The 25,844-nt window shown below is 29.8% G+C and overlaps 1 protein-coding gene and 2 pseudogenes across 1 annotated transcript; all 3 read left to right on the forward strand.

The window, feature by feature from the left end:
- The first annotated feature begins 3,118 nt into the window (after positions 1-3,118).
- LOC131179337 (endochitinase-like) lies at positions 3,119-4,405 on the forward strand. The gene is made up of 3 exons (XM_058146032.1): positions 3,119-3,501; positions 3,705-3,855; positions 4,006-4,405. Exons 1-3 carry the CDS (start codon positions 3,150-3,152, stop codon positions 4,403-4,405), a joined length of 903 nt encoding a protein of 300 aa, XP_058002015.1. The 5' UTR covers positions 3,119-3,149.
- Positions 4,406-6,974: 2,569 nt separating this feature from the next.
- LOC131179338 (inactive chitinase-like protein 1) lies at positions 6,975-8,187 on the forward strand (annotated as a pseudogene).
- Positions 8,188-10,567: 2,380 nt separating this feature from the next.
- On the forward strand, positions 10,568-13,979 carry LOC110653028 (inactive chitinase-like protein 1; annotated as a pseudogene).
- The last annotated feature ends 11,865 nt before the right edge of the window (positions 13,980-25,844 follow it).

Raw genomic sequence — 25,844 nt, forward strand, 5'->3', positions numbered from 1 at the left:
TTAATTTTTTTGAAATAATTATTAAAATAAAATTAATAACATTTTATATTGTAATTTTTTATTTAATTTATTTTTAAATTAAAAAATAATTTTTTATAATAAAAATATTATGATCTAAAATAATTACTATAATGTTATTTATTAAAATAATATTTACTTTTTATTTAAAATTTATTCAATAAAATAACTAAAAAACAAAACTAAAGCCAGACGCTGGTAGCGTCTCCTTAAAAAGAGTGAGATATCTATGTCTCATCCTGATCAATCTCGTTAATTTGTTTCGTATGTTAGATTTTGTAACTCAAAATCCCAGTTGGATTTGAAGAGATATCTTTTTCTAATTTAAGTGGGAGAAATATTTCTCAATAGGTAGATAATCTTTTCTTATATTATTTAGAACTATTATTTTTAATGTTAACATAAATTGAGTGGAATTCATAATTAGATCAGGAGTAGCTAACCTTATAAATAGGAGTATTGTAGATAATTTAATTTGGTTTTGCCCATGGAGAGGGGCTTTCGCTTATTGCAGAGAGTGGCTTTGTCAATTATCGAGGATTTGACTTTACTCATTGATGAGGGCCACCTACCCATAATGAAAAAAGAACGTTGAATTTAAGAGGAATGATTTTTTTTTTTCTATTTGTAAGAGGTTTTTGCCCATGTAGTTGAAGACACTCTTTTAGTGTAACAGTTAAAATAATAAATATATTGAATTATATAAAGAGGATATTTAGATAACTAACTAATATATTTACTATGAGCAATTTAATGTGAGGATTTTCTTGGGTATAATTGAGGTGATGGATAATATAAATTTAAACTTATAATGGATGATTTAGTTATTGATAGTAAAAGATGGCATTCCCGTGTACGTAATTCTATGTGGAGAGGGTGAATCATATGTAAATATTGTTTTTATGTGTTCATTTATTTGTAGTTTTATGCTTCTTCGATACACAACAATCAACAAATTGTTTTTTTTTTCTAATTTTTTATTCAATTGTTCATTGCAAGAAAATGTGACCTTAGTATAAAAAAGAATACATTTGAATAATACATATGTAATTAGAAAGAGATTAAGGCTTTCAGGTGTTAGAGATCTGGGGAATCTAAAATGTTTGAGATTCATAGAGTCCAATTATTTTTTAGGAGAATCTTTTCTTGATGAGTGATACAATACACACTAAAAATATCTGAATGCTTAATTCAATCAACCCAACATCTGAATGACCATAACCTAAACCATGGTTCAAACACATGAAAGATTATTAAGTAATTTGATTATAAAAGTGAGAGGGATGAAAGGAAAATGAAAAAGGGATAAAATGATAATTTTATTTTTGAAAGAGGTCAGAAGTGTAATTGTATCTTTTTTTTTTTCAATATGAAAAACCTTAGAGGAACTTTTCTAAAACAAATTAAAATTAAGTAATTTTATTATAGTAAATTAACATTTAGGGATGAAAATGAAATAACCTCTAAAATTTTGAGAAAATTGGTACAATTTACTCTGAGGCCCGTAGCAACTTTGCTATGTTTATATTGTAAGGCCAAATTTTTAATTTTTATCCAAATTTTTTTTTAATTTTTTGAAGAAAACATTTTTTTCAAAAAAAAAAAAAAAACTTTTCTGAGAAATACTTCCGGGGAATAATATTTAAAAAATCTTACAAAATAAAATATTTCAAAATTTTCCTTTTTTTAAAATATTTTTTTGACAAAATTTCAGAATAATTTTTTTAATGAATAAAAATATTTAAATAGTAATTGTAAACATCATTGACATTAAATTCAGAACGATCAGTTGGACAAAATTAAATTTCAAAACAATTCAGATTTGAAATATTATCATATTAGAAAGTAATTTGAAGCGACCCAATTTATTTGATCTGTAGAATCAGTAAATTATAGGTATTTTTAATTAATTATGTCATAAATTGATTTTAAAATTTTACTAAAATATTAGAGAATTTTTTTAAATTAAATTAAATTAATTAAGAAAAAAATTTGAATAAAAATTCATTTAATTATAAGAATTTATAATTATTAAAAAGATTAAATATATATAAATATACACACAATATCGTGCATACCACGAAGATTTTACTAGTTTTTTTTATAAATTAATAAATAAGTATTTATGGATTAATAAAAAAAAAATGTGATGGTTAACAGGGCGACTGCCTCCAAACAAAAGAAATTTTCTTAAATGTCCTATTATAGCTGTTACCATGTGGATTCATGTTGCTCCCTATAATTCAGCCAAATTTGTTCTTTTTTTAATATTCAATTTCAATTGTTTTGTATAACTAAACATAATTGTTGATTATGTAATTTTGATAATATATAATATTATAATATTTAAAAATAAATAAATAAATGCAAGAACACTTCTGGTGGCATGCCATGATCTGTAAGGGCTAAATACATAATTCGTCAGTTAACCAACATATTTAAGCAACATATTTAAGAATTAAGAGGCTCAAGCACTCTTCATGCTTTAAATGAAAACCATAATAAAAAGTGATTTATTTGAAATAATTAAAAGAAAATATTAAAATGTTATTAGAATGTTATTAGAATGTTGATGATGAACCTTAATTCATATGCTATAATTGCTTAAGTACATTAATAACAAAATATAAATGAATCATAAAAATTCTTTTATACACATTAATTGAATTTAATTTAAATAGAATTAATAATTAATTATTGAATTGAATTTAAAAATAAATTTATTTAATTAAATATTAGTTTAATTGAATCGAAATTAAAATAAAGTTATAATTAATAACTAAATTCAAATTGAAATATAATTAATGTTAAAAATATTTAACTTTCTTTAAATGGATTAAATTTGGTTAATTAATGGACAATTTTCTTATACAATACAAATATCATAATTTTTTTTTACCGAGGCAATAAAATTAAAAATAATGATATTATTTTCTAAAAGTAAAAAAGTATTCTTTTCATGAAAATTATTTTTTAAAATAATAATAATTTTATGATCATAATAGAAATACTTTTATCAATTCACTAAACAATAAAATCACAGCTCTCTATATATACCCATCTTCTAATTACAAAACCTTCACTCCATTATCCAGAAATATAATCATTATATATAACAAAAAAATACAGACATGAGGACTTTGGCCTTCACAGTTTCTTGTCTGCTGTTGGCGTCCCTTTTGCTTGGAACTTTAGCTGAGCAATGTAGAAGCCAAGCTGATGGTGCCTGCCCAGGAGGCTGCCAACGCCAATGTGGCGGTGGAGTTGGCTTCGGAGACATTGGTAGTATCATCTCAAAATCAACGTTTGAGGAGTTTCTCAAACATAGAAATGATGGTGCTTGCCCTGCCAATGGATTCTATACCTATGAGGCTTTTATCACAGCAGCCAACGATTTTCCTGCGTTCGGCAGCACCGGAGATGTTGATACGCGTAAAAGGGAGATTGCTGCATTCTTTGGCCTGACATCTCACGAAACTACAGGTTATTGCTTTTTTTACTTTTTATTTTATTTTTTCATTCTGAGGCTTTGTTTTGACTAAAACTCATAATTTTAAAAGTTGAACTTCAAGTCTCATTGCTTTGAGATGATTAAATATTATTGAGGTAAAATTTATTAATTTAATCAATTAACTTCAATTAATTTAAAGATTAATCACCTTAATTAGTATAGTGATGCATTGTAGGAGGGTGGCCAACTGCACCCGATGGACCATATGCTTGGGGATATTGTTTTAAGGAGGAAATAAATAAACAGGATTACTGTTCTCCAAGTACCGATTATCCTTGTGCTCCTGGCAAGCAGTATTACGGTAGAGGCCCCATCCAACTTACATGGTACGTTTTCTTTGGCAACACAAATTTGATGTTAAACACATAAATTTTATTATTATAATAAAAAAATTAAATTATTTATTTGCTTATCTAATTTAGTCCATGTGTGACGTAAAATTCGTTATAATATTATATATATTATGAACGATACAGGAATTATAATTATGGTCAGTGTGGGAGTGCCTTAGGATTAGACCTATTGAATAATCCGGACCTCGTGGCGACAGATGCAGTCATTTCCTTCAAGACAGCAATTTGGTTCTGGATGACACCACAGCCTCCAAAGCCCTCTTGCCACGACATCATTACAGGACAATGGTCACCGTCCAACGATGATATTTTAGCCGGCAGACTTCCAAGTTATGGTGTAGTAACAAATATTATCAATGGTGGCCTTGAATTTGGTATTGGCCAAGATACTAGGTTTGAAGATTGCATCGGATTCTACAAGAGATACTGTGAGATACTTGGAATTGGCTGTGGCGACAATCTTGGTTGCTGCATTCAAAAGCCATTTGGAATTGGGCTTAGGGACTTGGTAGATACAATATAATTAAATTACATGTTACACTATTTCCTTTGATGGATGCAAAGGAATAAATAAATAATTAACTAAATAACTAAATAAACATCTGCTTTTGACTTTTGTAATTTTATTAGATAATATGGATTATTACATCGCAACATCCGTATATGGAATGAAAAACTTATATATATAGATTATATAAAATACTAATTTATTCATTTTTTAAATAATTCTATAAATTTGTCCATTTTCAATAATTCGTGAAAATTATGGTGGTGCAACTTTTCACTTTTCAAATAAAATAAATACAATTAATTATTAAAAAAATGTAAAATTATTTTTTAATGCTATTATTTTAAAAATATTTATTTTTAATATAAGCAATAGCTATTTTATGTAATTGTGATTGAATAAATTAAGTTTGTTTAATTATACATGAAATAACTTTTAAAATAATACAAGTTTATACTAATTAACATATTCTGTAATTATTTTTCATGTCCGACGTTGGTTCATTAATTTCTTCGAAATTATTATTAATTAGTTTATTTTTAAATTTTAAAAAGAAAATAATATTTAGTTTGAAAATTTATTTAATTGAAAATAAAAGTCAATATTCTATACTAATTTGTATTCGGGATTTATTAATATAATGGATATTTTATGTTAATTTGTTATTACTCGTTTACTGTGAATATCACTTGCAACTTTTTGCTTTATTCAATTGTGTTGTTGTATTTTAAAATTAATTAATTATTTTTAACTAAAATTTATTATTTAACTATTTATGAAAGTAACCTCAAGTTATTAATTAAAGTAACTTTAAGTTACTTAAAGTCATTTATGTTTCTTGTTAAATTATATATAAAGAGGTTATGAAAAAATTATATATAAATAGATAAGTTTTCTTTTATTAAAAAAAACTAAGCAACAAAATAAAAAGAAAGTGTTTGAAAGAGTTTAAAATAAGAAAAAAAAATGTGTTTCTTGATGGAGCTTCATATTCAATCATTAATATAGAGTTGATTTGAATTACATGATAAAGTTGTCAAGTTGTTTTTACCTTGGAGAGGACAAGTTAATATAAAAAATTTGTTGCATCAATTTATGAGCATTGCTTATCAATAAAGCCTTGAATATATTTATGTCTCAACTTGATAATAATATTAGTTTGTTCTTTATATTTTAATTTTTATAAAATTTATTATAGTTTCACCAACAAAATTTTTTTCCAAGTTTTTATTCACTTGTACAGTGCAAGAAAATTAGGAATAATTACCAAAAAAACTTATACTTTTTAAATTTTAATAATTCTACCTCATACTATGAAAATTACCGATTTAATTCTGAACTTTTCAACTCTTACCAATTCTATCCTGCCACTAAGAAAACTTTTATCTCAGTAATAGAGACGATATGTAAGATGCCATGTGAGTATGACCCAATTATAGTTAATATAGAAGAGAAAGACATATCTTTGAATGAAAGGAAAAAAATATATTTAATTCAATAAAGTACCTTATATTAATATATATTTAACAAGTTGCTGTTAAATAGTCCTCTAGTGTTGACAGATGAAATAAAAATATAAGATTAGGATATTTGAAGTGATTAGAAACATGCATTTTTTGGTAAGAACATATTATTTCATTATTCTAATGCAAAAAGTATTGCATATTTTGAAGTTGCATTCTCACGTGGTGCTTATATGCCATCTTTATTAGTGAAATAACAGTTTTCTTAACGGTAAAATAGAATGGGTAAGAGTTAAAAAATTTAGAATTTAATTGATAATTTTTATAATATTGGATAGAATTATAAAATTTTAAAAATACAAAATTTTTTAGCAGTTATTCCAATTAATTAATTATTTCTAACTTAAATTTATTTATTTAACTATTTGTGAAAGTAACTTCAAGTGATTAATTAAAGTAATTTTAAGTTACTTAAAGTCATTTAAGTTACATATTTTGTGATGCGTTGTAGCTTTTTCCCAACAAAGAGCATTTATAATTTCACCAACTTCTTCAACACATAGTTATGCACTCTTTTGAAAATGAGAAAAATATACATCATTTTCATTTTTCTATATTTAATACCAATACAGATTGTGGAGGAAACAGAGAAAACAGATTCTTCTTTATCTGATGAATCAATTTATAACAAGGAAAGCACATGGTGGACTTATAAAACATCACACGTTTTGAGCATTGCTCACTTATAGTTTATTTCATTATATAGCAGAACAAGGCAACGTCAAAAGGATGCGGATCTCTTACTGCCCATCTTCCAATTTTATAACCTTCACTCCATCATCCAGAGAAATATAATTATATCATATATAGAAATGAGGGCTTTGGCCTTCACGTTTTATTAATTTTCTGCTGTTGGCGTCCCCTTTGCTTGGAACTTAGGCTGAATTAATAATTTAAAATATATTTTTTTATTAAAATAATCATATTAGAAATATTTTTATCAATTAACTAAACCATAAAATCACAGCTCTCTACCTATATATACCCATCTTCTAATCAGACAACCTTCACTCCATCATCCAGAAATATAATTATTACATCACCAAAAAAAAATTACAGATATGAGTCCTTTGGCCTACACAATTTCGTGTCTGCTCTTGATGTCCCTTTCGCTTGGAACTTCAGGAGACGTTGGTAGTATCATCTCAAAATCAACGTTTGAGGAGTTTCTCAAACATAGAAATGATGGTGCTTGCCCTGCCAATGGATTCTATACCTATGAGGCTTTTATCACAGCAGCCAACGATTTTCCTGCCTTCGGCAGCACCGGAGATGTTGATACGCGTAAAAGGGAGATTGCTGCATTCTTTGGCCAGACATCTCATGAAACTACAGGTTATTGCTTTTTAACCTTTTTATTTTATTTTTTCATTCTGAGGCTTGGTTTTGACTAAAACTCATAATTTTAAAAGTTGAACTTAAAGTCTCATTGCTTTGAGATGATTAAATATTATTGAGGTAAAATTTATTAATTTAATCAATTAACTTCAATTAATTTAAAGATTAATCACCTTAATTAGTACATTGATGCATTGTAGGAGGGTGGCCAACTGCACCCGATGGACCATATGCTTGGGGATATTGTTTTATGGAGGAAATAAATAAACAGGATTATTGTTCTCCAAGTACCGATTATCCTTGTGCTCCTGGCAAGCAGTATTACGGTAGAGGCCCCATCCAACTTACATGGTACGTTTTCTTTGGCAACACAAATTTGATGTTAAACACATAAATTTTATTATTATAATAAAAAAATTAAATTATTTTGCTTATCTAATTTAGTCCATGTCTGACGTAAAATTCATTATAATATTATATATATTATGAACGATACAGGAATTATAATTATGGTCAGTGTGGGGGTGCCTTAGGATTAGACCTATTGAATAATCCAGACCTCGTGGCGACAGATGCAGTCATTTCCTTCAAGACAGCAATTTGGTTCTGGATGACACCATAGCCTCCAAAGCCCTCTTGCCACGACGTCATTACAGGACAATGGTCACCGTCCAACGATGATATTTTAGCCGGCAGACTTCTAGGTTAACAAATATTATCAATGGTGGCCTTGAATGTGGTATTGGCCAAGATACTAGGGTTGAAGATCGCATCGGATTCTACAAGAGATACTGTGATATACTTGGAATTGGCTATGGCGACAATCTTGACTGCTACATTCAAAAGCCATTTGGAAATGGGCTTAGGGACTTGGTAGATGCAATATAATTAATTTACATGTTACACTATTTCCTTTGATGGATGCAAAGGAAGGAATAAATAAACATCTGCTTTTGACTTTTTTAATTTTATTAGATAGTATGGATTATTACATCGCAACATCCGTATATGGAATGAAAAACTTGTATATATAGATTATATAAAATACTAATTTATTCATTTTTTTAAATAATTCTATAAATTTGTCCATTCTCAATAATTCGTGAAAATTATGGGTGGTGCAACTTTTCACTTTTCAAATAAAATAAATACAATTAATTATTAAAAAATGTAAAATTATTTTTTAATGCTATTATTTTAAAAATATTTATTTTTAATGTAAGTAATAGCTATTTTATGTAATTGTGATTGAATAAATTAAGTTTGCTTAATTATACATGAAATAACTTTTAAAATAATACAATTTTATACTAATTAACATATTCTGTAATTATTTTTCATGTCCGACGTTGGTTCATTAATTTCTTCGAAATTATTATTAATTAGTTTATTTTTAAATTTTAAAAAGAAAATAATATTTAGTTTGAAAATTTATTTAATTGAAAATAAAAGTCAATATTCTATACTTACACAATTTGTATTCGTGATTTATTAATATAATGGATATTTTATGTTAATTTGTTATTACTCATTTACTATGAATATCACTTGCAAATTTTTTTTTTCAATTGTACCTTCTAAATTTTTATAATTCTACCTCATATTATGAAATTTACTAATTTAATTCTGAACTTTTCAACCCTTACCAATTCTATCCCGATATTAAGAAAATTTTTATCTTAGTAATGGAGATGCTATGTAAAATGCCAAGTGAGTATGACCTAGTTATAGTTAATATAGAAGAGAAAGACATATATTTGAATGAAAGGAAAAAAAAATATATTTAATTCAAAGTGCTTACCTTATATTAATATATATTTGATAAGTTGCACTTAAATAGTCTTCTAGTGTTGACAGATGAAACAAAAATATAGGATTAAAATACTTGAAGTGATTAAGAACATGTATTTTTAATTTTGGGTAAGAACATATTATTTCATTATTCTAATATGAAAAGTATAGCATATATTGAAGTTGCATTCTCACGTGCTACTTATATGCCATCTTTATTATTGAAATAACAGTTTTCTTAATGGTGGAGTAGAATTGACTAGAGTTAAAAAATTAGAGTTTAATTGATAATTTTCATAATATTAGGTAGAACTGCAAAATTTTAAAAATACAGAATTTTTTATCAGTTATTCCAATTAATTAATTAATTGGCACTGAAAAAGTCGTATGCGTCTAAGATAAGAGTTGCAGAGATGAGAATGTTAAGGTGGATGAGTGTCCATACTAGATTAGATAAAGTCCGTAATGGGAATATTAGAGAAAAGGTAGGAATGGTGCCAATTGAAGATAAGTTGAGAGAAGGGAGATTGAGGTGGTTTAGTCATGTGAAGCGTAGACATACGGAGGCTCCAGTTAGACAAGTAGAGCACATTAGGTTAGAGGATAGAAAGAAAAAAAGGGGTAGACCTAAATTGACTTGGAGGAGAGTGATATAACATGACCTAGAAGTATTACACATTTCTGAGGATTTAACCCAAAATTGTTTAGAGTGGAGAAAGCGAATCCATATAGCTGACCCCAAATTTTTTGAATAAAGGCTTAGTTGAGTTGAGTTGAGTTGTATTCCAATTAATTAATTATTTTTAACTTAAATTTATTTATTTAAATATTTATGAAAGTAACTTCAAGTGATTAATTAAAGTAATTTTAAATTGCTTAAAGTCATTTAAGTTACATATTTTGTGATGCTTTGTAGCTTTTTCCCAACAAAGAGCATTTATAATTTCACTAACTTCTTCAACACAAAGTTATGCACTCTTTTGAAAGTGAGAAAAATATACATAATTTTTAGTTTTCTCTATTTAATACCAATACAGATTGTGGAGGAAACGGAGAAAACAGATTCTTCTTCATCTGATGAATCAATTTATGACGAGGAAAGCAGATGGTGGACTTATAAACCATCACACGTTTTGAGCATTGCTCACTTAAAGTTTATTCATTATATAGCAGAACAAGGCAGCGTCCAAAGTATGGGGATCTCTCACTACCTATCTTCCAATTATAACCTTCACTCCATCATCCAGAGAAATATAATTATATCATATATAGAAATAAGGGCTTTGGCCTTCACGTTTTCTTAATTGTCTGCTGTTGACGTCCCCCTTGCTTGGAACTTCAGCCGAATTAATAATTTAATTTTTTTTTTGCTAAAAATAATCATATTAGAAATATTTTTATCAATTAACTAAACCATAAAATCACAGCTCTCTTTCTATATATACCCATCTTCTAATCATATAACCTTCACTCCATCATCCAGAAATATAATTATTATATCACCAAAAAAAAAAAAATTACAGATATGAGGCCTTTGGCCTACATAATTTCTTGTCTGCTCTTGCCGTCCCTTTGGCTTGGAACTTCATGAGACGTTGGTAGTATCATCTCAAAATCAACGTTTGAGGAGTTTCTTAAACATAGAAATGATGGTGCTTGCCCTGCCAATGGATTCTATACCTATGAGGCTTTTATCACAGCAGCCAACGATTTTCCTGCCTTTGGCAGCATCGGAGATGTTGATGCACGTAAAAGGGAGATTGCTGCATTCTTTGGCCAAACATCTCATGAAACTACAGGTTATTGCTTTTTTTACCTTTTTATTTTATTTTTTCATTCTGAGGCTTGGTTTTGACTAAAACTCATAATTTTAAAAGTTGAACTTAAAATCTCACTGCTCTAAGGATGATTAAATATTATTGAGGCAAAATTTATTAATTTATTTTGTCCAATGATTGCAAGGTTATTCTGGGAGAGGCTTTAATAAGTCAATATCGGTTAATGGTCTTGGATGTCAAGTTTAGGAACAATTCAAATAAGGCTAGAAGAAATATTATAGCTCGTACAAAGTGGTAGGATTTCAAAGGAGTAAAGCAAGTGAAGTTCAAAAATGAGCTTACCGAGTTTGAAGCATGGAAGCTGGATATGGAAGTCGATGATATGTGGATACAGATGCCATCAAAGATTAGAGAAGTAGCTAGAAAAGTACTTGGAGAGTCTAGAGGACATGGGCCACCCACAAAAGAGAGATGGTGGTAGAATGAGAAAGTACAAAAGGTAGCAAAGAGAAAGAGGGAATGGTATAAGAAATTAACTAAGTGTGATAATAATGTGGCTTATGAACAATATAAGATAGCAAAGAAAGAGAAAAAAAAGACGGTTAGTCAAGTAAGAGCGCAGACCTTTGAAAAGTTATATGAGAAACTTAGAACTAAAGAAGGGGAGAAAGATATTTATATATTAGCAAGGAGGAGAGAAAAGAAATGACAAGATCTCAATCAAGTTAGGTGTATTAAGGATAAAGAAGAAAAAATGTTAGTGAAAGATGAGGACATTAAAGAAAGAAGGAGAAATTATTTTGATGATCTCTTTAATAATAGTCAAAGTGGTAATAGCGTAAATATAAACTACAGAGCAATAGAAAAGAATGTGAATTATACTAGAAGGATTAGATCTTCAGAAGTAAGGGAATTACTCAAGAGAATGAAGGTAGGTAAAGCCTGTGGACCTGATGGAATACTAATTGAAGTGTGGAAGTGTTTGGGAGATATGGAAGTGGCATGGTTAACTAAATTGTTTTATAAGATTCTAAACTCACAAAAAATACCTGATGAATGGAGGAGGAGTATTTTAGTACCTATTTTTAAAAATAAGGGAGACATACAGAGTTGCTCAAACTATAGGGGAATTAAACTCATAAGCCATACTATGAAGTTGTGGGAGAGAGCTGTGGAACATCAACTACGTCATGATACTTCTATCTCTCCCAATCAATTTGGCTTCATACCCGGTTGTTCAACTATGGAAGTGATCTTTCTCATTAGAAGCTTGATGAAGAAATATAGAGATGGGAAGAAAGATCTACATGTGGTTTTTATCGATTTGGAGAAGGCTTATGATAGTGTCCAAGAGATGTCTTATGGAGAGTGTTAGAACAAAAGAGGGTATCTATTAGGTACATACAAATGTTGAAAGATATGTATGAAGGAGCAGCTACTATTATGCGCATAGTAGGAGGAGACACAAGAGATTTTTTAATCTCAGTTGGATTACACCAAGGTTCAACTGTGAGCCCTTATCTTTTTACATTAGTTCTAGATGAATTGACAAAACATATACAAGAGAGTATCCCTTAGTGCATGATATTTACGAATGATATAGTTATGATAAATGAGACGCGAGAAGGAGTCAATAGAAAGCTAGAGGTTTGGAGAAGTACTCTGGAGTCAAAGGGCTTTAAGTTAAGTAAAATAAAGACAGAATGCATGCATTGCAAGTTTAGTAAAAGCCGAACTTGTGATAGGGAAGGAGTTAGTTTGGATGGAATGGTATTTACTCAAAGTAATCACTTTAAATATCTCGGCTCAATCCTTCCAGTAGATGGGGGATGTGAGGAGGTTGTTAGTCATAGCATTAAAACCAGATGGTTGAAGTTGAGATGGGTCACGGGAGTTTTATGTGATTGCAAGATTCCCAATAAGTTAAAAGGAAAATTTTACCGTATAGCCATACAACTGGCCATGTTATATGGTAGTAAGTGTTGGGCAATAAAGGAGCCGTATGTGTCTTAGATGAGAGTTGCAGAGATGAAAATGTTAAGGTAGATGAGTAACCACACTAGACTAGATAAAGTCAATAATGAGAGTATTAGAGAAAAGGTAAGAGTGGTGCCAATTAAAGATAAGTTGAGAGAAGGGAGATTGAGGTGGTTTGGTCATGTGAAGCGTAGACATACGGAGGCTCCAGTTAGACAAGTTGAGCATATTGGGTTAGAGGATAGAAAGAAAAGAAGGGGTAGACCTAAACTGACTTGGAGGAGAGTAGTACAATATGACCTAAAAGCATTACACATTTCTGAGGATTTAACCCAAAATCGTTTAGAGTAGAGAAAGAAAATCCATATAGCTGACCCAAATAAATTTTTGGGATAAAAGCTTAGTTGAGTTGAGTTGAATAACTTAATTAAATTAATTTAAAGATTAATCACCTTAATTAGTATAGTATGTAATTAACAGAGAAATTTGTGTTGGTGATGCATTGTAGGAGGGTGGCCATCTGCACTAGATGGACCACATGCTTGGGGATATTGCTATAAGGAGGAAATAAATAAAGAGGATTGTTGTTCTCTAAGTACCAATTATCCTTGTGCTCCTAGCAAGCAGTATTACGGTAGAGGTTCCGTCCAACTTACATGGTACGTTTTCTTTGGCAACACAAATTTGATGTTAAACATATAGATTTTATTATTATAATAAAAAAATTAAATTAATTACGTGCTTATGTAATTTAGTCCATGTCTGACGTAAAATTCTTTATAATATTATGTATATTATAAATGATACAGGAATTATAATTATGATCAATGTGGGCAAACCTTAGAATTAAACCTATTGAATGATCCAAATCTTGTGGCGACAGATGCAGTCATTTCCTTCAAAACAACAATTTGGTTTTGGATGACACCACAATCTCCAAAGCCTTCCTGCCACGACGTTATGACGGGACAATGGTCAGCCTCCAACGATGATATTTCAGCCGGAAGACTTCTAGGTTATGGTGTGATAACAAATATTATCAATGGTGGCCTTGAATGTGGTATAGGCCATGATACTAGGGTTGAAGATCGCATCGGATTCTACAAGAGATACTGTGATATATTTGGAATTGACTATGGCGGCAATGTTGACTGCTACGATCAAAGGCCATTTGGAAATTGACTTTGAAACTTAGTAGATGAAATATAATTAATTTTCACGTTATACAGGAAGAAATAAATAAATGAAGAAATAAAAGAAACATCTGCCTTTGATTTTTAAATAAAAATTACATCCGGCTTAGATGACAAGTTTGGGTAGTCTTCACAAATGCCATATTACCGTTTTAAATAAAAATTTGCACACATTTAAAGTGTTTTTTTTTTTTTTAATGTGTTATTCCTCACTTTTCAAATAAATAAGTACAATTAATTATTAAAAAATGCAAAATTATTTTTTATGCTTATTGTTTAAAAATATGTAATTTTAATATAAATAATAGTTATTTTATGTAATTATGATTGAATACTTAAATTTATTTAATTATATACAAACAATTTTTTAAAATAATGCAAGTTTGTACTAATTAGTATTAACATATTCTATAAATATTTTTTCATGTCCGACATAGGCCTGTTAATTTCTTTAAAATCTTTATTAATTAGTTTATTTTTAAATTTTAAAAGGAAAATAATGATTAATAAAAAGAAATTTTAATTGAAAATGATGATCAATCTTGTATACTTGTGCATTTTGTATTCAAGATTATTAATATAAAGGATATTTTCACGTTAACTTGTTATTACTTATTTATTGTGAATATCACTTGCAACATTTTTTTATTCAATTGCTTTTTTTTTTTTTTTTTTTACAAATTTTTATCCAATTATTCAGCGCAAGAAAATGTAACCTTAGAATAAAAAAAGATACATTTAAATAATGCTGTAGGAATGAAAAATTTAAAATTCCAATTGCAAATTGCCACGTAAATTTTAATTAACGATTTTTAAATTAAATTAATTTGTTTAGATAAGTCTATTTAAATATTGTCATATATTTGGTAAATAGATAATTAAAATATGTCATGTCAATTATTCAAATATTTCCTACTTTGGACTGCACCTGAAGACTGCCTACGTACCTCATATAGAGTATCATGTCCACGTAATTCTTAACATTCTACCAAAATCAAACAGAATTTCTCCTAAAAATTAGACTTTTCTCCTCATTAAAAATAGGCAATTTCAAATAATAATAATAATAACACCATAACCCTTGATATACCAACAATAACCAATTCAGTTATTCATCAACCGACTTGAGCATCTAAGATTAGAAGGTTTTCATTTCTCATTGAAAGAAAAACACATCAAAGGGTGTAAAATTAGCAATTTAATATTTTTCAACTCTAGGATTTCATGCAACACTAAAATTATTTATACTGTCGCAAAACCACATATTTTAGTTACAACAAATTGTAACTCAATTGTTAACATGCGTAATTGCCATTAGGAAACAAAAGCCCTAAAATTAATAAGATAAAGTTTAAGGAATTTACCCCTTAGGCGCAAAATCAAATCCAAAAATTTAATCTGAGTAGTGTAGATCACCAAGTGTTGATCCTCTAGCTAATCCATGCAAACAAGGTGACCAAAGCTTCCTTTCAACTCAAAAAACTCCATTTTATGCTTCCTCTTGATTTGGCCAAGTTTTGCACAAAGGTGGAGTTTAGAGTTTTTAGGTTTTCTCTTTATGTAAGTGCAGAGAAATAATTTCTCAACCTTCAATTGAAGAGTTACAACTTTCAATGTCTCTTGAATCAAGCACAAAAGGAAGAAGAAAATTTTTGCTTGGGAGAGAGAAGTGGTTCGGCCAAAGGAAGAAGGAGAGAAAATTATCCTTTTTCTCTTTTCTTTCTCTTAAATATTTAATTTCCCTAATTATAATTAACTTTACAAGTGTCCATATTTAATTCCATAAGAAAATATGTTTTCTAATCTTTATTAGTCCACTTGTCAAGCTAAGATAATTAAGAAATTAAAATTTTAATTAATTAGTATATGAAAAAACCACCACTTTCTCTCTCCTTTGACTCGAGTCAAATTAATCAAATTAATTTCTTTTTCTTACCTTATGAAAAAATAATCAAGTTTATATTTAAATATTTTAAATATTAACTTGATTACTTCCATGAATTAATTTAGTTTCGAGTTATGCTAGGCATTTTACAATCTAATTGCTAACTAAAAATATTAATTTGATTAATTAAGTAAACCATTTAATGAATTAATCAAATTAATTTTGCTTTAGTCATATTGTTTTTATATGTGTGACTTACTAGGTTCATTATTAATTGGCAATGAGAATAATATTAACTCTTTAATATTATTGAAACTATTCCATACTTAAAATAAAATTTCCTTTCTCATAAATCACGGTTGACACCTAGCATAACGTACTATGATTATCCAATTAGTTATGAATTAATCCTTAACTCATTAACCTTGATCATACATATCATGTACTAAAATCTCTCCATTACAAAATCCTGATTCTAACTAGAGTCATGGTTTAGGACAAACTCTTATCACTCAAAATCATATGTCCTCATTTTAATTCTAATTCTTGATTAATAGGACTTTACAATTAGAAACTCTTTTCTAACTAAGTCTATCTGTTCTGGCCAAAAACTTGACTTATCAAGAATAATTTAAATGGACATAGAATTTTATCCCTATTTACTTAGGATAATGGATCCCATCTTGACTAAATACCTATTTCCATATATAACTAGTTGGAGCCAACATATGCCCGTATACTCATATTTAGTACAAGCATGAAAGCAGTATCAAACTCAAACCACTTACATATAAGATAACTGTATTATCTCAGGTCAAGAGATTATATGCACTATTATGATCTAGATGATTATGTATTGACATGAGTAAACTCCATGTACATATCATCTCATGTCATTGGTTTGACCTACTTATCTTATAAGCTCCCATTTTGTTTGTTATATGGCATAAGACTCACCATTACATATCATTAGTATCTTATAATAATCAATGGGAACAAACAAAATGACAGTCTATATAGACAAATCTTATCCTTTGAAGTATCCAAAATTGTAAATCATAATTTATAGTACTTGTACTAGAATGTTCCGTCACTGATATTCTTAATACCTTAAGAATGAAATATCTAACAAGTTACTAAAAGATATTTTCAATTAAATTTAAACCATTTAAAGTTAAAAGAAAATGATACATGCCATTAAGGGGAATAAACATTTACAAGACACAATTTCAAGATATGCTTTAGGACATACTACTAACACTTATTTCATAACTCAATTTGTAATTTTAATCACATATAAACGAAACATAAATTATGTAAACTAAGAACAATAGAAACAGGATTAATTCTTATTTAGAGATGACAGAGACACTGAGAAATGAAATTCATAGGCCTCATTTTTCACATATAAGACTCAATTACATAACGCAACCAATAAATAAGTTAATAAGTGCATTCATACCCAATTACAAAATTCAAACAAACACTCTAACAATACTTTGTCTTTAAATTTTAATGCAAATTAACACTAAATTGCAACCTTTTTCATTCTAAATCCATATTCTCAAATATAAGATTGATTGAAACCAAACCACTTTATTGATGAAATTTAGGAAATGCAATTTACCCACTTCAATTTCACTATCATAGAAACTTATAGAGGGTTTTGTTGTGAGGAAGAGAGGTTGTTAGAGATATGAAATGACTTGGAAAGTGGCCAGATATACTATGATTTGGAGATGATAGAAACTATCCTCTTCACTCCTTTGATTTCATGATATGGGTTACTGGTTTAAGGGAAGAAAATGGTGAGCTAAACTGAAATGAAAAAGGGTTGTTGTTAGGAGGGAGACTTCACCAGCGATAGAGAAGAATTTGGTTAGAAATTGAATAAAATTCCGGTTAAAATTGAATGGAAATTATAAGTATGCTTTAGAATCACAAATTGCTTATATAATACCCTTTTCATTGAGTGCTTGGTATTTTAATCCATGCATTATTCCTTTCATTTAATATTAATAGATTCAATACATCTATATATGGTTAAGAAAAATATATCAACTTGAAATCCGCAATGTAGCTGCAAGTCACTACTATATACATATGAAATCTAATATAATTCATCCATGATGTGGATGATCTTTTCCCATTCCATTCCAAGTAGAAATTCAACAAACCATCTCATATGTGATCCCCATCCAATAAACTCTAAGTATTTGATGTAATGAACAAAATTGAAATGATTTATTATTTTTTTTATTTATTTTTTTATTTTTGTTTTTCTTACGGAAACAGAATAATAGATAAGGTTGCACACTATGCTAAAGTTATAAATTTTGAAACTAGAGGATATGGACTTAGCTTAACACTACTAGTGGTTGCCAAATCTGTGGGAATCAAAGTTGTAATTTTTTTTTTTCATACTTCCAACTTAATTGATCATCTTCTAATATTTCACTTAAATATTTAATTAAAGCATTATAACATCTACAACCTAATTGCTAAGTGCAAGTCTGAACCTTTTTAACATATTTGATTAACTAAGAAATTAAAGTCTGGTTTTCCTAGCTACAAATGAGATAAGATAATGTAACATACACAACTCTATGGATTATACCAAAACAATTGAAACTAGCTAGCATTGAAAAGACCAAGAAGAAAATTGGAGAGATTCACTCATATCACCTTATGAAAAATAAAAAAAAAAACACATAAAAAGAAAAATCATAAATCTAATATTTACATATCCATGTGGTGTCCATAGCAAGAAATAACTCAAGCTTCAATAATGACCCAACATCAAATTGGATTTTAAATCACTAAAAAATATTTACGGAAATTATAGATACTTAACATGGTTGACACAAACTTATAAAAGAGGTTGCTAGCACATAAGTCATGCTTATTGGTAATGAAGCAATTGCTTGGAACTTGCACCATGGAGTAAAGGTCTTGATGACCAATTTGGTAGCAATCACACCGGGCATCTTTTCTAGAGTTATAAAAATCAAACCCTTCACAAATCTATCCTTTAAACCCTTGATTTTTATTATTATTTAATTACTGGTAGAAGTGTTAATTAAAGGAGGGTTGAATCAACTGAGGAAGGGACTTTTGGAGTGTGATTATTATTGAAAAGATAGGAAATGACTTGGAAAGTGGCCAGAGATGCTACGATTTGGAGATGATAGAAACTATCCTCTTCACTCCTTTGATTTCATGATATGGGCTACTGTTCTAAGGGAAGAAAATGGTGAGCTAAACTGAAATAAAAAAGGGTTGTTGTTAGGAGGGAGACTTCACCAGTGATAGAGAAGAATTTGGTCAGAAATTGAATAAAATTATGGTTAAAATTGAATGGAAATTATAAGTATGCTTTAGAATCACAAATTGCTTATATAATACTCCTTTCATCGAGTGCTTGGTATTTTAATCCATGCATTATTCCTTTCATTTAATATTAATAGATGCAATACATCTATATATGGTTAAGAATAATATATCAACTTGAAATCCTCATTGTAGCTGCAAGTCACTACTATATACATATGAAATCTAATAGAATTCATCCATGATGTGGATGATCTTTTTCCATTCCATTCCAAGTAGAAATTCAACTAACCATCTCATATGCAATCTCCATCCAATAAACTCCAAGTATTGATGTAATGAGCAAAATTGAAATGATTTTTTTTATATGTAAACTGAATAATAGATAAGGTTGCACGCTAAGCTAAAGTTATAAATTTTGAAACTAGAGGATATGGACTTAACTTAATACTGCTAGTGGTTGCCAAATCTGTGGGAATCAAAGCTGTGATTTTTTTTTCATACTTCCAACTTAATTGATCATCTTGTAATATTTCACTTAAATATTTAATTAAAGCATTATAACATCTACAACCTAATTGCTAAGCTCAAGTCTAAACATTTTTAACACATTTGATTAACTAAGAAATTAAAGTCTGATTTTCCTAGCTACAAATGAGATAAGATAATGTAACATACACAACTCTATGGATTATACCAAAACAATTGAAACTCGCTAGCATTGAAAAGACCAAGAAGAAAATTGGAGAGATTCAATCATATCACCTTATGAAAAAAAAATCAAAAACACGTAAAAAGAAAAATCATAAATCTAATATTTACATATGCATGTAGTGTCCATCTCATGAAATAACTCAAGCTTCAACAATTACCCAACATCAAATTGGATTTTAAATCACCAAAAAATATATAGGGAAATTAGAGATACTTAACATGGTTGACACAAACTTATAAAAGGGGCTGCTAGCACGTGAGTCATGCTTATTGGTAACGAAGCAATTGCTTGGAACTTGCACCATGGAGTAAATGTCTTGATGACCAATTTGGTAGCAATCACACAGGGCATCTTTTCTAGAGTTATTAAAATCAAACCCTCCACAAATCTATCCTTTAAACCCTTGAATCAACTGAGGAAGGGACTTTTGGAGTGTGATCATTATTGAAAAGATAGGAAATGACTTGGAAAGTGGCCAGAGATGCTACGATTTTGAGATGATAGAAACTATCCTCTTCACTCCTTTGATGTCATGATATGGGCTACTGTTTTAAGGGAAGAAAATGGTGAGCTAAACTAAAATGAAAAAGGGTTTTTGTTAGGAGGGAGACTTCACCAGCGATAGAGAAGAATTTGGTCAGAAATTAAATAAAATTCTAGTTAAAATTGAATGGAAATTATAAATATGTTTTAGAATCACAAATTGCTTGTATAATGGAAATTATAAGTATGCTTTAGAATCGCAAATTGCTTATATAATACTCTTTTCATCGAGTGCTTGGTATTTTAATCCATGCATTATTCCGTTCATTTAATATTAATAGACGCAATACATCTATATATGGTTAAGAAAAATATATCAACTTGAAATCCCCATTGTAGCTGCAAGTCACTACTATATACATATGAAATCTGATAGAATTCATCCAAGATGTGCATGATCTTTTCCCATTCCATTCCAAGTAGAAATTCAACAAACCATCTCATATGCGATCTCCATCCAATAAACTCCAAGTATTGACGTAATGAGCAAAATTGAAATGATTTTTTTTATATATAGAAACTGAATAATAGATAAGGTTGCACACTATGCTAAAGTTATAAATTTTGAAACTAGAGGATATGGACTTAACTTAACACTGCTAGTGGTTGCCAAATCTGTGGGAATCAAAGCTGTAATTTTTTTTTTCATACTTCCAAATTAGTTGATCATCTTCTAATATTTCACTTAAATATTTAATTAAAGCATTATAACATCTACAACCTAATTGTTAAGCTCAAGTCTGAACCTTTTTAACACATTTGATTAACTAAGAAATTAAAGTCTGATTTTCCTAGCTACAAATGAGATAAGATAATGTAACATACACAACTCTATGGATTATACCAAAACAATTGAAACTCGCTAGCATTGAAAAGACCAAGAAGAAAATTGGAGAGATTCAATCATATCACCTTATGAAAAAAAGAAAAACACATAAAAAGAAAGATCATAAATATAATTTTTACATATGCATGTCCATATCAAGAAGTAACTCAAGCTTCAATAATGACCCAACATCAAATTGGATTTTAAATCACCAAAAAATATGTAGGGAAATTAGAGATACTTCACACGGTTGACACAAACTTATAGAAGGGGCTGCTAGCACGTGAGTCATGCTTATTGGTAATGAAGTAGTTGCTTGGAACTTGCACCATGGAGTAAATGTCTTGATGACCAATTTGGTAGCAATCACACCGGGCATCTTTTCTAGAATTATTAAAATCAAACCCTCCACAAATCTATCCTTTAAACCCTTGATTTTTATCATTATTTAATTACTGGTAGAAGTGTTAATTAAAGGAGGGTTGAATCAACTGAGGAAGGGACTTTTGGAGTGTGATCATTATTGAAAAGATAGGAAATGACCTGGAAAGTGGCCAGAGATGCCACAATTTGAAGATGATAGAAACTATCCTCTTCACTCCTTTGATTTCATGATATGGGCTACTGGTTTAAGGGAAAAAAATGGTGAGCTAAACTGAAATGAGAAAGGGTTGTTGTTAGGGGGGAGACTTCACCAGCGATAGGGAAGAATTTGGTCAGAAATTGAATAAAATTCTGGTTAAAATTGAATGGAAATTATAAGTATGCTTTAGAATCACAAATTGCTTATATAATACCCTTTTCATCGAGTGATTGGTATTTTAATCTATGCATTATTCCTTTCATTTAATATTAATAGATTCAATACATCTATATATGGTTAAGAAAAATATATCAACTTAAAATCTCCAATGTAGCTGCAAGTCACTACTATATACATATGAAATAATAGAATTCATCCATGATGTGGATGATCTTTTCCCATTCCATTCCAAGTAGAAATTCAACTAACCATCTCATATGCGATCTCCATCCAATAAACTCTACGTATTGATGTAATGAGCAAAATTGAATTTTTTTTTTTTTTTTTTTTTTTTTTATGGAAACAGAATAATAGATAAGGTTGCACGCTATGCTAAAGTTATAAATTTTGAAACTAGAGGATATGGACTTAGCTTAACACTGCTAGTGGTTGCCAAATCTGTGGGAATCAAAGCTGTAATTTTTTTTTTTCATACTTCCAACTTAATTGATCATCTTCTAATATTTGACTTAAATATTTAATTAAAGCATTATAGCATCTACAACCTAATTCCAAAGCTCAAGTCTGAACTTTTTTAACACATTTGATTTACTAAGAAATTAAAGTCTGATTTTCCTAGCTAGAAATGAGATAAGATAATGCAACATACACAACTCTATGGATTATACCAAAACAATTAAAACTCGCTAGCATTGAAAAGACCAAGAAGAAAATTGGAGAGATTCACTCATATCACCTTATAAAAAAAAAACACATAAAAAGAAAGATCATAAATCTAATATTTACATATCCATGTGGTATCCATATCAAGAAATAACTCAAGCTTCAACAATGACCCAACATCAAATTGGATTTTAAATCACCAAAAAATATGTAGGGAAATTAGAGATACTTACTATGGTTGACACAAACTTATAAAAGGGGTTGCTAGCACGTGAGTCATGCTTATTGGTAACGAAGTAGTTGCTTGGAACTTGCACCATGGAGTAAACGTCTTGATGACTATTTTGGTAGCAATCACACAGGGCATCTTTTTTAGAGTTATTAAAATCAAACCCTCCACAAATCTATCCTTTAAACCCTTGATTTTTATTATTATTTAATTACTAGTAGAAGTGTTAATTAAAGGAGGGTTGAATCAACTGAGGAAGGGACTTTTGGAGTGTGATCATTATTGAAAACAAAAAGACAAGGAAGCAAAGGCAGTCACATGGTTGCCTCCATTCCACATTCATATCACATTTTTTTTTTAGGTGAAAGTAATAACAATGCATCTGGATAATGGAGAGAGAAGGGCGAGATGAGTGTCTTCTCTCTCTCTCTCTCTCTCTCTCTCTCTCTCTATTTTTTTTCCTCCTTGTGTCCTTGTTTGTTTAAAAGAAAACATTGCTCCTCCTTCTATTCTAGAATTTTCCCCATAGTTCTAATACTTTCTTTCATTTTGAAATTTTTTTCAACCAATTAGTAAATTGCAGAACAATCCTTTCTTATCTCTTTTCTTTCAATTTGTTCTCATTTTCTTCTCGCTTCTTACTTTAAGATAATTTTATAAATTATTATTCTTCTTCTTCTTTTAATATTGGAGCCAAGGTGTTACAGGAGGCTCCTTGTAAACCTTTTGAGATTATGACTGCCATGATGACCAACACTGTTTCTCTAGAAGAACAAATTGCCAAAATGGGAAAACTTTTAGAGATGCTTGTGGACTTTATTAAAGAGAATGACAATCAAATTTTTTATTTAAGGAACAAGATGGATGGGTTAATGATACACTTGAATTGTATAGATGTTTTTTAGCACATTCGTATTCTAAATCATAGCATTTAGGCAAGTATTTTCATGCATAGTAGTTGATTTCATTAGTTTTCATAAATTCTGTTGCCAAGCCCTTAATTCCATGTTTTCTGCATTATTTCAGGTGTTTGGGTGAAGCCCCAAAGGATGGAAGTGCAAAGGAAAGCTTGGAGAGGTAAAAAGACAAAGAATTACTGCTGATACAAAATACACGGGGCATGTAAACCAAGCCCCAGACTCGTGTGACTCTCTACCAGAAGAAAGTCAAGAGAATCGATGAGAAACACAAGTACACGGATCGTGTAAGTAGACCCGTGTAATCTGTAGAGACCCGTGTAAGTCTCTGTCGAGCGCATGCTTAAAGAACCTTATGGGAACAACGGTACACGGCCCGTGTAATCAAGCCTGTGTAATTAGCACAGACCCATGTAACTTTCTGTGCCAAAATAAGACCACGCGATTCTCCTCCAGCAAGTTACACAGCCCTACTTTGTGGGACCCGTGTAGTGACACACGAGCCGTGTACTATGCTACAGCCTGTTTTCTGACTCGAATTCCCCTCTTATTTTCTAATTTGGACGAGACTCCTAAAGCCGTTCGGACACAAAATGACCTAACCCTAGTGCAACCAATATAAATAGAAAAGAAAACATCAGGAAGGGAGGTCGGACACTATCATCGAGACTGCTGCTGAAGGTTGTTGCTGTCGGGCTCTACATCAGTACCAAAAGAAGTTTCGCAGCTGAAGCTCCACAAGATTAAAGCTGCAAACTCTCTTTGGTTCCTTCGTTTCATCTCTTTAGACAGATTTTTACTATTTATTTCTTTTGCATAACTCTCTTTTTATTGTTTTTACTTTTTATCATGACATTTGCTGAACTCACCATGAGTGAGTAGTTTTCTTATTCTGGATTTGGGAGAGTAGCTCTTGTAATTATTATTATGGATGAACACTGAGTTTTATTTATTGATTTGAGATTCGTTTCTTGATTTAATTTTTTGCCATCTTAATGCATGCTATGTTTTGGTACCCTCTTAGTTATGATTATAGATGTTAATTAAAGGACTGAAAGGTGAAGATTAACATTAGAAAATCAAGATTTTGAACCTAGGAATTCTGACCTAGACATAGGCTGATACCTTTGTGGAACCTAAAAATTGGTCAAAGGTCTTAAAGGATTTTAATTAATTTGATCACCACGAAAGTAGAGTTCGAGTTAATTAGAATACACCCTAGATGCCTTGAGAGAGGATTTAGGATAGCTTAGAACTGATTTCCATCAAGGAAAAGGATCCTCAATTCAGTAAATAAACGAGATAACATCCCTAGTATGATTCAAGTGTGAAATCTTAATTCCATAATTGCTTCAAATAAATCATTTCGTTTTAAGTTTACCATTTTAGTGTTTAAAGTTAACAAACTTCATTCTCTAAGTATTCAATAGCCTAGACAGTCAAGATTTCTATGTGGATTGGTACTTGCTAAACAAAATTCCTCATGGAAATGATACTCTACTTATCACTTTTTTACTTGTTAGCAATACGTACACTTGTGGTGATTGCAAAATAGCGAAATAAGTTTTTGGCGCCGTTGCCGGGGAATTTTTGGTTTTAGTAATATCAAGCGATAGGCGATTTAGCTTATTTAGGCAATTATATTTATTATTTAATTTTATTTTACTGGTTGTATTTCTTTTCTTTTCTCTCAGGTACCTGATCTGGTATATGACCAGAACAAAGCCAGAAGAAATTTTAGACTATGATCCAGAAATAGATAGAACTCTGAAAGCCATCAGGAGGGAAAGGAAACATCAAGAGCACGGTCAAGGAGATCTTGAAATCCCAACCATGGCCGATAATAATGACAAACCAAGACTCTTGAGATATTACGGAGCTCCATCTGTCCAAGGATTTTTGCCCAGTGTCACTAGACCCACAGTGGAAGCCAATAACTTTGAATTAAAACCAGCATGGCTCCAAATGATTCAACAAACCCAG

The sequence above is a fragment of the Hevea brasiliensis genome, chromosome 1, assembly GCF_030052815.1.
Source record: "Hevea brasiliensis isolate MT/VB/25A 57/8 chromosome 1, ASM3005281v1, whole genome shotgun sequence".
In the NCBI taxonomy this organism is placed as follows: Eukaryota; Viridiplantae; Streptophyta; class Magnoliopsida; order Malpighiales; family Euphorbiaceae; genus Hevea; species Hevea brasiliensis.

Excerpts from the sequence above, each read along its gene's own strand:
- LOC131179337 (XM_058146032.1), top strand. The coding sequence starts at position 3,150 with ATGAGGACTTTGGCCTTCACAGTTTCTTGTCTGCTGTTGGCGTCCCTT. Across the intron at positions 3,502-3,704 it reads GACATCTCACGAAACTACAG|GAGGGTGGCCAACTGCACCC; the intron begins GTTATTGCTTTT and ends GATGCATTGTAG. Across the intron at positions 3,856-4,005 it reads GGCCCCATCCAACTTACATG|GAATTATAATTATGGTCAGT; the intron begins GTACGTTTTCTT and ends TGAACGATACAG.